The sequence below is a fragment of the Festucalex cinctus genome, chromosome 21 (genome assembly GCF_051991245.1).
Source record: "Festucalex cinctus isolate MCC-2025b chromosome 21, RoL_Fcin_1.0, whole genome shotgun sequence".
Classification (NCBI taxonomy): Eukaryota; Metazoa; Chordata; class Actinopteri; order Syngnathiformes; family Syngnathidae; genus Festucalex; species Festucalex cinctus.
The window spans coordinates 11,829,003-11,841,602 of record NC_135431.1 but is presented as its reverse complement, the minus strand read 5'-3'; the positions used below and the strand labels follow the sequence as shown (position 1 = coordinate 11,841,602).

General features: G+C 36.8%; 2 protein-coding genes across 16 annotated transcripts in view; one reads left to right on the top strand and one right to left on the bottom strand.

The window, feature by feature from the left end:
* fndc1 (fibronectin type III domain containing 1) overlaps positions 1 to 12,600 on the bottom strand; it is a 57,225-nt gene that overhangs the window by 22,936 nt on the left and 21,689 nt on the right. For all 5 annotated transcript variants that reach the window (XM_077511487.1, XM_077511489.1, XM_077511490.1 and 2 more), the window contains one exon: positions 1,752 to 1,956. In XM_077511487.1, coding sequence (XP_077367613.1) covers positions 1,752 to 1,956 — 205 coding nt within the window. The remainder of the gene's footprint in view (positions 1 to 1,751; positions 1,957 to 12,600) is intronic.
* Positions 5,487 to 12,600, top strand: part of otofa (otoferlin a) — a 44,966-nt gene continuing 37,852 nt past the window's right edge. For all 11 annotated transcript variants that reach the window (XM_077511485.1, XM_077511483.1, XM_077511486.1 and 8 more), the window contains exons 1-2: positions 5,487 to 5,842; positions 10,694 to 10,752. In XM_077511485.1, coding sequence (XP_077367611.1) covers positions 5,761 to 5,842; positions 10,694 to 10,752 — 141 coding nt within the window. In that variant the 5' untranslated portion in view covers positions 5,487 to 5,760. The remainder of the gene's footprint in view (positions 5,843 to 10,693; positions 10,753 to 12,600) is intronic.

Genomic DNA, 12,600 nt, shown 5'->3' with positions numbered 1-12,600 from the left:
TTTTCTCCACCTTGTCCTACACGACATTTACATTTTCTCCATCAAATCAATAAAAACCGCGAAAGCTCCTGCAGAATTCTGGCATGTTAAGTGGGGCAGGGAAATGAAATTCCACTGGCTTGCAAGGACATGATCCCCCCCCCTCCTCTGTCTCACTTACTCTCCCACTTTCCGCAAGGAGGTGTGCTGACATTATCCAAATACACTACGCCTCTGTTCTCCCGTTGCCAAGGTGTCCACATACACCCGCCGGCCCACTTTCATTAAACCACTTGATAAATATGACGCTGACAAGCCGATGACATGTGAATAGAGCAAGTAAACGAGCAAACGTTCGCATCTCCCTTAACAACTACTGTAAAAATGCCCGAGAGGGAAGCTTGGAGAGGTCGGCAGCTGACCCGTGATTACATTAAGGAGCTCCCCAAGTTACTCGACAGTAAGTAAAAAGGAAGAAAATGAAATGAGACAAGAGACGACGCTGCCGAGGAGTGAAGAGGAATGTAAACTTGGAAAAATGTTCCCTTGGTCGCATTTCCAAGTCTGCTTTTCTCAACGAAAGATAATTTCAAGGATATTTTTGCAGTGAATCATATCAGACTGAAGACACCAGTACAGTCAAATTCCAGGAAAGTGCAAGTTGGAAATTTAGGGGAATACTGTAAATCATAAATTTGCAACATTTCTGGTTTGTCTATTTGGTACAAAAAACAACAAATCTTGTAACAAAGAGAAATACAATACCACTTTTTTTTTCAGACCGATACGACTAATACTTTTGATATGTAACATACTTTTGAAGACCAATATATCTCAAGATAACATTATTCCTCAAAATTTCATAAAATTAATGGCAATTTTCTATTCTTCTAATTTGTAGTTCTTGATCGTAAAACAGCCACAAGAGGGCTGCCGATACTGGCATCGGCCACCATTGCAAGTGCTGTACCAATACATTGAGCTCAGGTATCGGTCCAGTAGCAATACATAGTTAATAATACAGCTACAGAAGATATACTGGCATCCCCCCATTTTTTTTTTAATACTTTGTATCCTATCTGATTAGACGAAAAAAAATGCTCCCTTTCATCCATACAACAAAAAAGCATCAGTAATGTCATTTCCAAACCTAATATCAAAGCCATATGAACAATTAAACAACAATAGCAAACAAAAGAACCACAATGACAATGAGGTTTCATTCTATAAGCCAATGTTCTTGAAAGAAAGAAAGAAAGAAAGAAAGAAAGAAAGAAAGAAAAAGAAAAGACAAAAATCTTCCTGACAATTTTTAACATTATGTATAGATAGTAATTCGAATATGTCCACTATGAGGTAAAAATTGCACAAAAAAATGCTAAATTGCATAGAAAATCTATCATATAATTCCTAAAAATTGATTTTTAAGCAAACAAGACTTTGCATGAATATCACTAATATCTCACATAAAGAAAAAGTAGGTGTGTCGAAATTAGCTGCAACCAGTATTCAACACCAATATGAAATGTAAACATTCTAAATTCGGTGCACTTCTATGTTTTTTTTCCAGGGGAACTCGTACAACATTCCAAAAGCACATTTCAGATTTCACCCACTCAGCATCAGGGTGCAACGACAATCCTGAAACCACACCTATTCTTCCCCCGATCCTCCATGCATTCATTGCCATGAAGCAAAAGTGCTCTCACTTCAAACTGAAACTCTATCATTTGTGAGGCTGATTATTAATTCAAACTAAGAAGACGCGTTACCTGTCAATCCGCGCGCAGGTGTGCAGAAAGCCACAAAGAAGGTCAGGAGCGTGCTACTCGCGCACAGAATCATGATGCGTGTGGCGCACAGCTGCAGCAGAGGCGCACCAGCCGAGTGCGGAGGGGCTGGGACTCCGCGACCCTCCTCCTCCCCACCACTGGGAGACTCCTTCTCATTTCTTCTCTCTTCTCTACAGTCCACACACTGGAAAAAAAAAATACATAAATAAATGAATAAATCACAGGCTTGTTAAATGAGGCACTTTAGAGGCGTCTGGTGACACTTGATAGTGATTTGCTCTCTTTTATGGATGCCACACTGGCACCCTTGGTATAAAACTTGATTGGGAGCCAAAGAGAAGGGATTACGTTTTATGTCCACTAGATGGCGATCTAAGCCGCATTTTACAGTCAACCAAATGAGTGCTTGTCTACATTTTAAAGTTTTGTGTGTTTTCCACACTACTGCACAAAAACAATCATGGACATTCATCATTATATTATTATGTTATTAAATTAATTTAAAAAAATGTTGATTTAAACTATATTTAACATGTTTAACATCAAAGTTGAATAAAAAAATAATAATATTCAAATAGATATATTTAAAAATAAACTGTCATTGAGTGAAATAAACATTTTTTTAAATTAAACAATGAATTTAGTCAATTTTCATCTGACGAAATAGTAAGAATGTAATTAAATAAACTGGACATTATTACCCTAGGTAAATATTTTTTTGTGAAATATTAATAAAATGATATACAAATAAAATGAGCAATTCTACACATAATTTTTATTAAAATAAATATGTTTTTTTTTTACACTAAAAATAAATGATACATTAGTATTTTATAATTAAAATACCTACTTTGCATTAGGGATGTAACGATATCCAAACATCACGATATATTATCACGATATAAAGGTCACGATACAATAATTTGTCATATTGTGGGACGTTAGCGATATTTTAAAAAGATCACAATATTGTAAAAAAAAAAAAAAAAAAGCTCATACAAAAAAAAAAGCACAATATTGCTTAAATATTGCATAACAGCAATGCATATAAATCACCTACAATCTCTCATAATACTGAGGTACTTTCTTGGTAATGCAAGCACACATTGATGACTTCACAAGAAAATTAGTTTCCCCTTCATCTGACAAATAACAGATTTTAAACATAGAAGGCCAAAACATACCTAATGAAAATTAAATTGCACTAATAAACTAGCCACCAGAGGGTGCTAGAACTGCACAAATGGAAATCAACCTGACTTTTAACAGATGTGTTCCTTTTAACTATTGAAGACGATATTGTGGCAGTTTTAATATCACGATATTGCCCTCGTGACATCCCTACTTTGCATATTGGTACCCTCCTACAATAATGCCCCAAGTCATTTTTCAGTTTTTTTCCCCCTAGGAATCATGAAAAACTGAACCACACACTGATATTATTAAATGTATTAATAATTTAATTTCAAGCGCGGTATTGAATGATCTGTTTAACTTTTAGCAGAGGTGGCCAATATCCCAAGGAGATTTTATTTTTTTTAACGACTTCAATTACAAATGACCTGGCCCAAAGGTTTGCTTTAATTTTACAAGTGTAACTCATGTTGTGACATGCACATCAGCATCAGTAATCATAAAATAGCACGTCAATTATCCTCGAGTTATACCTCAACATTTAATACTCTGGATTTTACAGGTTTGAAATAATACTTCCATCTGGATCGTAGAAGTTTGAGTAGCTGTGCTCAAACTCTAGACAAATACCCCCCTCTGTTGGTGTGACTCCTTATATGCACTTAATCGTCAACCGTACATACTGAAAGGTGTTAATAGTGTCTCAGTATGGAGTCGAGCTGTTCTACACAGCCACAACAATAAACTTCAATACCTCTGTGAGTGTCAATCAAAACCACAGAGCATTATTACATCAGCAAAGGCAAATAAAGGTTTGATATAACTCTCATTATTCAGTGAAGTATTAATGTGAGTCCACACACACAGTTTGCATCACAGCTTGCCTGCCACTAATCACTACTTTGACTGCACCCTTCCAGCAAACCTCGCAACTACTCAGGTCTAATGAATAATCCAATACAAGCAGCTTGTCCTCAAATGTCACACAAAGCGTGTTTACAGTACAGTCTTCAAGAAATACATGCCGTGCATGGAACTATAGTGCGAGTTGAGTTCAATGTGAGACGATTGTCTTTTTATTTCTTCTGTGGAGTTGATGCCTCAAGGACGACATCACAAGCCTCATTGAGGCTCTCGTTCTGCAGTCTGTCCTTCACTTGTCAACTTTCTGAGTCCTATATCTCTTTTTATAGTTTTGAAGATGGGATTTTGTTTCCCCCAATCAATTTTCTATACTATGGGTCGGCAACCTTAAATACTATACTACAAGAGCCATTTCGATGTCTGCCACAGGGGGGGGGGGGAGAGAAGTCTTATTTAAAAAAAAAAAAAAAAAAACACACACCACCACAATGCTAAATTCATATTTAAAAAAAATAATACATCCAGAGTCCAGTTGGCAAGGTTTTACCTGATGTGACTCTTGCATGACCAGAACTCTGCGTGATGGACAAAGCGGGAAATTGGTTGCCTAGCAACTGGTCAGCATCTGTCTTAGCCATTTAATCCTTTCGTTTTTGAGCAGCTCCGCTCATTCATTAAATACAAAATCAGTCAAGCTTGAAGTGAAGCCGGGTATTTACTGAGTAACCCCATTAGACCAATTCAAATTTATGAATTAACAGTACATAGCATTTCCCAATATTTTACTAAGCTATATCGGTTATACTGGGAAAATGTCATGGCATTAAATCAAGCTAAAAAGTAACCATAACCCAAAAAAATGTACATTTATACAATTTAGTTATAAAATTGGAAAGATGTGGGGAAAATGAGTAATTCTGTTTTTTAAACAAAGCTCACATATAAATTGCAACAGGGGAATAGATTGTAATTGTATCTTCTGCCACCTAGTGGAAGAACATTTAATTGTTCTGCCTGTCACTATATGTCGCTAGCATACATAGATGTGCAAAGATGCACGATTTGTCATAATTATAAGCATAATGATAAACAAATGTGTATGTATATATGTATATATATATATATATATATATGTATATATATATATATATATATATATATATATATATATATATAATATAAGTGCGCACTTCTTGCATCGATTCAATATGCGGCTGAATCGATGTTACATCATCAATTTTTGATGAAAATATTCAACAAAAAGTCTTACTTAGGGTGAGGGTTGACACTTTGTTCCATGCTTAATGTTATATTAAAGGAACATTAAGCCTTAATATTTTTATTTTAATGCCGTTCAAACATGAAACAGATTGCAACCTGTTTGTTAAATACAGTGCTGAAGTTTCAGTTTATCATACAAATCTTACAGTGCATATGTACAAGTTTAATGATTAGTATTTTCTATATTTGAGTTTAAAAAAAATGCAATAATCGACTTACAGATTTGTATCAATATGAATCGGTATCAAATCAAATTGTGACCTATGAATTGTGATACGGTTTGAATAATTGCCAGATACTAGGATATATATAGATATAGAACTGTTTTTAGAACTGTCATTGTGCTAAAGTGACACACAGGGTTGAGCTGCTTCATTACAGGGAAGCTGTAGCACTCGCACACACCCTCCTCCTCCGCCTCCCCCCTGCCCGCACCCAAGCATCGAGGAGATGCGCGACGCATGCTGCAGCCTGCGCAGTCAACTCTCATCTTTTGCCACGCACGCACAGAAAAGCACCAAACTAAACAACAAAAGCCCACAATCGAATCTTCATGCCGCGCACATGGAAAAGGATTTAGGATCGCGGAGGATCCGCTCGGGAGGAGAGGCTCGGCTTCAGCGTAACACCGGAGAGCCGACGGCAGCAGCAGGTTCAAGTTTGATCGCGTGGAGGTGTAACGTGTTACTCCCCCAAGCCCGCCGGACTCATGATGTCCCTCACGCTTCACCTCAAGTCGGTCGCCAACCTCCGGGGGAAAGGTGACCGCGTTGCCAAAGTCACATTTCGAGGTAGGGGAGAACTTTTCCAGCAAGTTGCCGGACACAGTTGGACTTTAATACCTTTGAATATTTAGATGGCATCGCATGCTATTCACGTTGGCATTTCAATTAAGATTGATATATTTTTCAAACACGATATGTGTGTTTACAGTTTTGTCATTAGCACTGATTGCACTTTGGGGCTGACTTTGTGCAAGAGGTGCAATCAATTGCAGCGTCCATAAACACAAACAACACCGGTGGGCAATTTGCAGTCTTCAATTAACCTAACATGCACAAAGTGGGAGGAAGCCAAAGTAGCAGGTGAAAACCCACACAAGCACTACTTTTAACCTGCGGAACAATTTGGAACAAATGAGCTGCTGGCGATATTGATTGAAGCTAATAAATATATAAATCAACATAACAAATGCATGATCGTGGCCTTTTTCTTGACTTCTCAACTACAGATTCATTTTTGGTTACTAGGAAGACAGTTTCACAGTTTTTTGTTAACACTAACCTGAAGTACAGTATTGTGGACAGTCAAAAACGCTTAATGTAAGCATAAAAAAGCTCACCAGTCAACACCACAATGTATATAAACAGAGAATGATCACCAATCCGATCCAATATTTTGGATGTTCGGAGAGGAAAGGGCTTAACCTCCATAAAATAGAAATTATTGGGGCCATCATTGTAATATTTGCAGCATTGAAGTAGACATAAGTAGACATGTCCACATATATTTTGGTGAAGATTGATCGCAGCTTTCTGACATCAACTGACGCTTAACATCCATAACATTCTAAATATTGGGGCCATTGTTTTAATATTTTCAGAGGTTGAGTAGAAATGTGTACATAACTTCTGGTAGTTTTAGCTTTCTCTCTATCGTAAAGGCCTACGCAAAGGAAAAAGTTTAATGTCCATAAAATCCCAAATATTGCCGCAATCATTTTGATATTTTCAGATGTTCAAGTGGGCATGTGTAAAGAAGTGGCCGTAAAAATTTGCCGACGATTGGTGGTACTTTTTAGACAATAAGTGACGTTAAGCTTTTTCTCTGAAGTGAATGCTAATGGAAAGTAAAAGGCCGAATATGCATCAGGGTGATCATTTTTCTGACATCAAGCAATGTTAAGCTTTTTCTATGGCGAGGACAACACCATAAAATCCAAAATATTTGGGCAATTGTTTGAATATTTTGAGGTTTAAGTGGGCATGGCGACGACCAATCACAGCTCACCTGTTTTCTGAAGCTGAGCTGTGATTGGCTCTTTCCTGAGACCCGAGCAACTGTGATATCATTTCACTTGACAGTAAGTGGCAAAATGGCCACCTTCTGATATTGATAACAAATGCAATATTAACCAGCATACCATATTTAGACTAGTGGGGCTGCATAGAACATACTATTGTCGAGAATTTTTGGGGGGGTTGACTTCCCCTTTAAGCTATGTTTGGCTTCATCAAAAATAGCCATTAAACAACGCGTTCTCTAGGTTTCCGTTTCCAGGCTACCAAACCCAAATCATTCTTATCAAGTCACAACAGTCTCCTGTTAAAAGCCCTTTTATGTTTGCCCTGACCGGCAGCCTCTTGTCAAGAATCTGTGCTTCTCACAGGAATTACAGCCATCAACAGTGCGTGTGTGCGCGTGTCGGAGAACTTTAGACAAGCAATTAGTCTTGCGGTCAAAGACAGGCTAGCTCGTATCTGACTGGCTGATTAGAGTCAGCGGCGGTATTGTTTGGGATTGTCACATTACCACCTCCCCCAACCTCCTTCCTGCCTGTGTGTGTATGTGTTCAGTGTGCAGAAAGGGTGGCGGGCGGCTTAGATTGTTGTGCGATGCGCTGCAGCAAACTCACTCGGCTCTTAGTAGCGCATGCGGCGTGTCAGCCAAGTCAGGAATTGGACCTACGCTGCCTTGATCAAACCAGCAGTTGTCTTCGCTTCACTTGCTTTCCACTTAAAAGAACAGCTTTGTTGTTTTGTACCAGCAGCCCAATTGCTCCTCGATTCCATGTTGTCAAAATCGTTTGAGGTTCAGATACAACCAGCGAATTACCATCATCAGGTATACTCACAAATTTTGTTTCATTGGGCCAAGAATTATTTGTATATAGAAAATGTATCGTCATCTATCAATGCCAACGACGTATTGTGACAGGCAGAACAATTACATGCTCAGCCACTAGATGGCAGAATGTACAGTTATCTTTCACTAATTCATTCCCGAGTCAATCTTGGTCATATTTGAAACGAAAAAGCCTGCATCGCCTTCTTTTGCCGAAATTTGTGAGCGAGCAACCGACGCGTCGGATTAATTGATAAGAGACGAGCATTGAGCAAAGTAGGCGTTGCTATTTAATTGATTTCAAGGCAGAGACTTTGATAAGGCCGCCATCTTATCTGCAGCTTCAATAGTTCATGCTTACGCTCCGCAGTTGCTCGGCAGCCCGCCAGACATGAGCAAAGTCAATGTAGTGAAAAAGTTAATTACATTTCAAGATTAGACTACAAGAGGATATCTTTGTAACACATGGAAACAATGTAGGCAGGGTTTTTTTTTCTTTTACAAAGCAATTTTTAGTTTTAAGTTTTCTCTCTAAGCATCTCTTTAATGTTTGTCCACAAAAAAATAAAAAATAAAAAAAATCCAGTACTTTTCTTTGCTGTTTTAGCACTTTGCATGCCTGCAAAGCCAAAAATGCAACCTGATTAGCAGAAGGTTTTTAGTTTGAAGCAGAGCACCTTATGTAAGCCTCATACCATCTACTTTCACAAACCCACGTTGCGATGGGATGGAAAAAAAAAGAAAAAATAGGAAGGCGGCAGAGCTGAATTTTGAATAATGTAGGAGTAATGGTATCATCCTCTCTGACATCTAAGAGGGGTTTATTTAAAAATGGGGGTGGGGGGGGATCATTTCAAAAGATGTGGGGCTTTGTGGGGAGATGAGCTTAGAACATGACGAGTCAGCATTGGATATATCAAAAAGGATTTAATTCAGCACAAAACAAAAAGAGGTCGTCTTCATTTGATTTAATTGGTGGTTGGCAAGCACCTAAAAGTTTCATTCCAAATGGAACATTTCAGTTTGATTCGATGCGCTCAAATCTTTTACAGCAAAACTGATTTTCCAATTCAAATCTTTTTTTTTTTTTGCACCCTAAATAACATAAAAGAAAAAGGTTCTCCAAAAAAAAATTAATTATAGTGTTGTCTTTGCTATCTCTAATATACTGTGACGGCTGTTTAAGTTATGTTATAAGTACTGAGTGATTATGTGCAGAAGATTACAGACTAATAATGAGCTGGCTAGACATATTAAAGAAATTTGAATTAAATCTGTCTGGTCTAACGGTCCAACTGGCAGCAGATAGAATTTCACAACCGCATTTTGTCTTTATTGCTAAATGTCAGCGCAAACATGAGCTGTCTGCATGCAACACACCTGCACAAAGCAAACTACGACACAAAGACAATCGCATGCACACGCCCGCTGCCATTCATCAACATCACATAACAAGCAGGTGCAGCATGCATGACTAAATCACATGACAGTGACCAATTATCTGCGCTCTAGTTTATATAAACACTCACTGGACAGTGAGGCACACCTGGAACGTTCATTGAGATTCAATACCGGTTGGTCCTTTACATACGTTTACGATGCATATTACAGCCAGATATAAATATTTAATTATTATTATTATTATTATTATTATTATTATTATTATTTTTATATTCAGAGAAAATAATTTGTGACAAAAAGCTTGATTATTTGCTTCATTATAAAGTGGCAAATTTGCGAGGAAAAAACCCCTCATTTTTTTCTTGTAAATTTGTGAAATTTTTCTCTCAAATTTTATGACGTCACAAATATTAAATTTATTTTCTCGTAAAAGTTTTTTTTCTCACAAATGTTCTACTTTATAATGTCGCAAATATTCAAGTATTTTCTTGCAAATTTGCTACTTTATAATGTCGCAAATATTCGAGTTTTTCCTCAGAAATTTACCACTTTATAATGTTGCAAATATTTTTTCCCTGCAAATTTGCCACTTTATAACGTCGCAAATATTCGAGTTTTTTCTTGCAAATTTGCCACATTATAATATCACAAATATTCGAGTTTTCCCCGTAAATTTGTGTTTTTTCTCTCACACATTTGCCACTTTATGTTGCAAATATTTGACTTTTTTCTCATAAATTTGTGTCTTTTTTTCTTGCAAATTTGTCACTTTATATTGCAAATATTCATGTTTTTCTCACAAATTTGCCAAATTATAATTTCCAAATATTCGTGTTTTTCTCATAATTTGTGAGTTTTTTCTCAGAATATTACCCACTATCTAAATATATATATATATATATATATATATATATATATATATATATATATATATATATATATATATATACATATACATATACATATACATATACATATATATATACATATATATATACATATATATATATATACATATATATATATATATATATATATATATATATATATATATATACATACATATATATACATACATACATATTATCCATGGCCCTAATACACCTTCGTATACATTACACATTTTGATTTATTTTTCTAGGTTTTATTTTTCCTCAACTAAACTTGGCATTTGTACAGAGCTCTGTAGACCTTTATCCGCTAAAAATACCTCTCTTTAAACATCCTACCTAACCAGTGACCTGCATTCACTAAATGTCAGACCTGTCCTACAGCACAGATGAAACTAAAACTTGCCGATTAATTGCGCTCATCAGCGGCATACAAACGGGCCCTCCTAATTTAAAGAGCAATGACATTTATTGCAATGTGATCTTAATTCATCTTTCCCTTTTCAGGCTCGTCGTTCTACAGCCGTGTGGTGGCCAACTGTGAGGAGGTGGCTCACTTTAACGAGGTCAGTTTCTTTTTATTTCCTTCCATCATCACAGCTGGCCAATTATCGCTTGGATTCATAGACAACAAGCACTATTTTAGTATATAATCACCTGTTATCACATACGTAGTGGTTTTGTTTGTAAACAAGGCTAATTAAATCGATTTTTCCATTCAAATTAATGATACTATTTAATTGAGTTGACCAATGGGACAATTGTCGCTAATTATATTACAATTGCATTGTGATGAAGTGCTGGGGCTGCATTAGATTATCGCAAGACTTATGACTTACAAAAAGGGTGATAAACATATTACATTTCAAACTTTCCTTTATATAGCTTCAAATCATATTTGATGCGGAAATTGTAAGGCCACATTAACGTTGTTGTTACCAACAACATGAGCGCAATGACGGATTTCACCTGAGGCCCATTGTTGGCCACTGGTGGGTGTTTTTATGTTGGCATGCTGTGAAAATATGGATTCCTGCAGGCTTTTGTCACAAAAAGCGTATTGAGATGCAAAGTGGCTATTGAGCAGAAAGAGAGGAAGAGATAAAGATCATAGTGCAGAGAGTGGAAGCAAAACAGACTGAAGGTAGAAAAAGAAGTATTGTATCTTTTATTTGTCCCCCTCAGGAGAAATTCAGTTTTTATACTCTGCTGGTGAACATGCTGCATAAATGATGGCCAGGACTGCACACTCCACACAATTGGATCTTATGGACTTGGTTGATGGTAGATGGTCAAGAAAAGGGACACACCAAATTGGGTGAAATCGCAAACCCATCCTCGTGTCCACTAATCCATCCATCTGCCACCAATGTCTGCTAAGAATGATAATTTAAATTTAGTTCAACTACTACACAAAAAAATTGTCCTAAATGGTGTCCCGCTCTTCAGCAAATCAAATCTTCTACTCAATTTGCTGGATCAAAATAGCTAACCCAACCTTGGGTGAAAGTAACCCAGTAAAGAAAATATAATCCCTAAAAATGCATTTTATTCGAGCGGATTTCTCATGTTTGTACAAAAACGTATTCAAGTCTCATGAGTACAAGCTAGCAGACGCCTCCCAACATTTTAGACTGAGCTTGCTTTTACGCAGAAAAACATTTTTCCTTTGAAGTGCTCTTAAACAGCTAGAGTGCCGCCTGTTTCCGTTCCTGATAACGCGGCGTTTGCTTTCACTTTAATCAGGAGAGTGGATCAATGAGTTCATGCGTTTGTCAACTTCCACAGAAATGCAAAAATCAGATTAGTTCTCCTATCCACACATTCAAGCCACATACTGTATATGTAATGCATTTATACAGTATGTCCTGACACTTCATATTTGCTGAACCATTGAAGATGAAAATGAAAATGCAGTGGTGCAGAGAGATATAGATTTTAATTCATTCCGTGACCATGTTCCTAACTCAAAACACTTTTACTGTATCTGAAATCATCTTTCCCCATTCAAATGAATAGAAATGCCATTAATCTGTTCCCGCCTCCCAAAAACATCCAACGAAAATGTTTATAAAGTATTTCTAATAAGAAAAGCACAACTCTATATTATACTGATTAATAACTGTTTTCATAATGCCTCTTGAAATTAAAGCGTTTTCATTTTGTGTTAGCATTAAGGTAGCAGAGTTAAATGCAAAGTTTTGTCATTTTAAATACAAATCGTGTAATTCTCTCAGTTAATTTCAGCTGGGAGTGTCTTGAAACAACTTGATGCCTCTTTTTGAAAGAATTGTTGAATTCTGCCAAACTGCTGCTTGTTGTAAAGTAAGTTGAGTTCACTGAAGGTTGAAAGTTCTACGCGGGGACTTAGTTTTGTTTTGTTTGTTCCTTTTGTAATCACATGGGCATCCTCG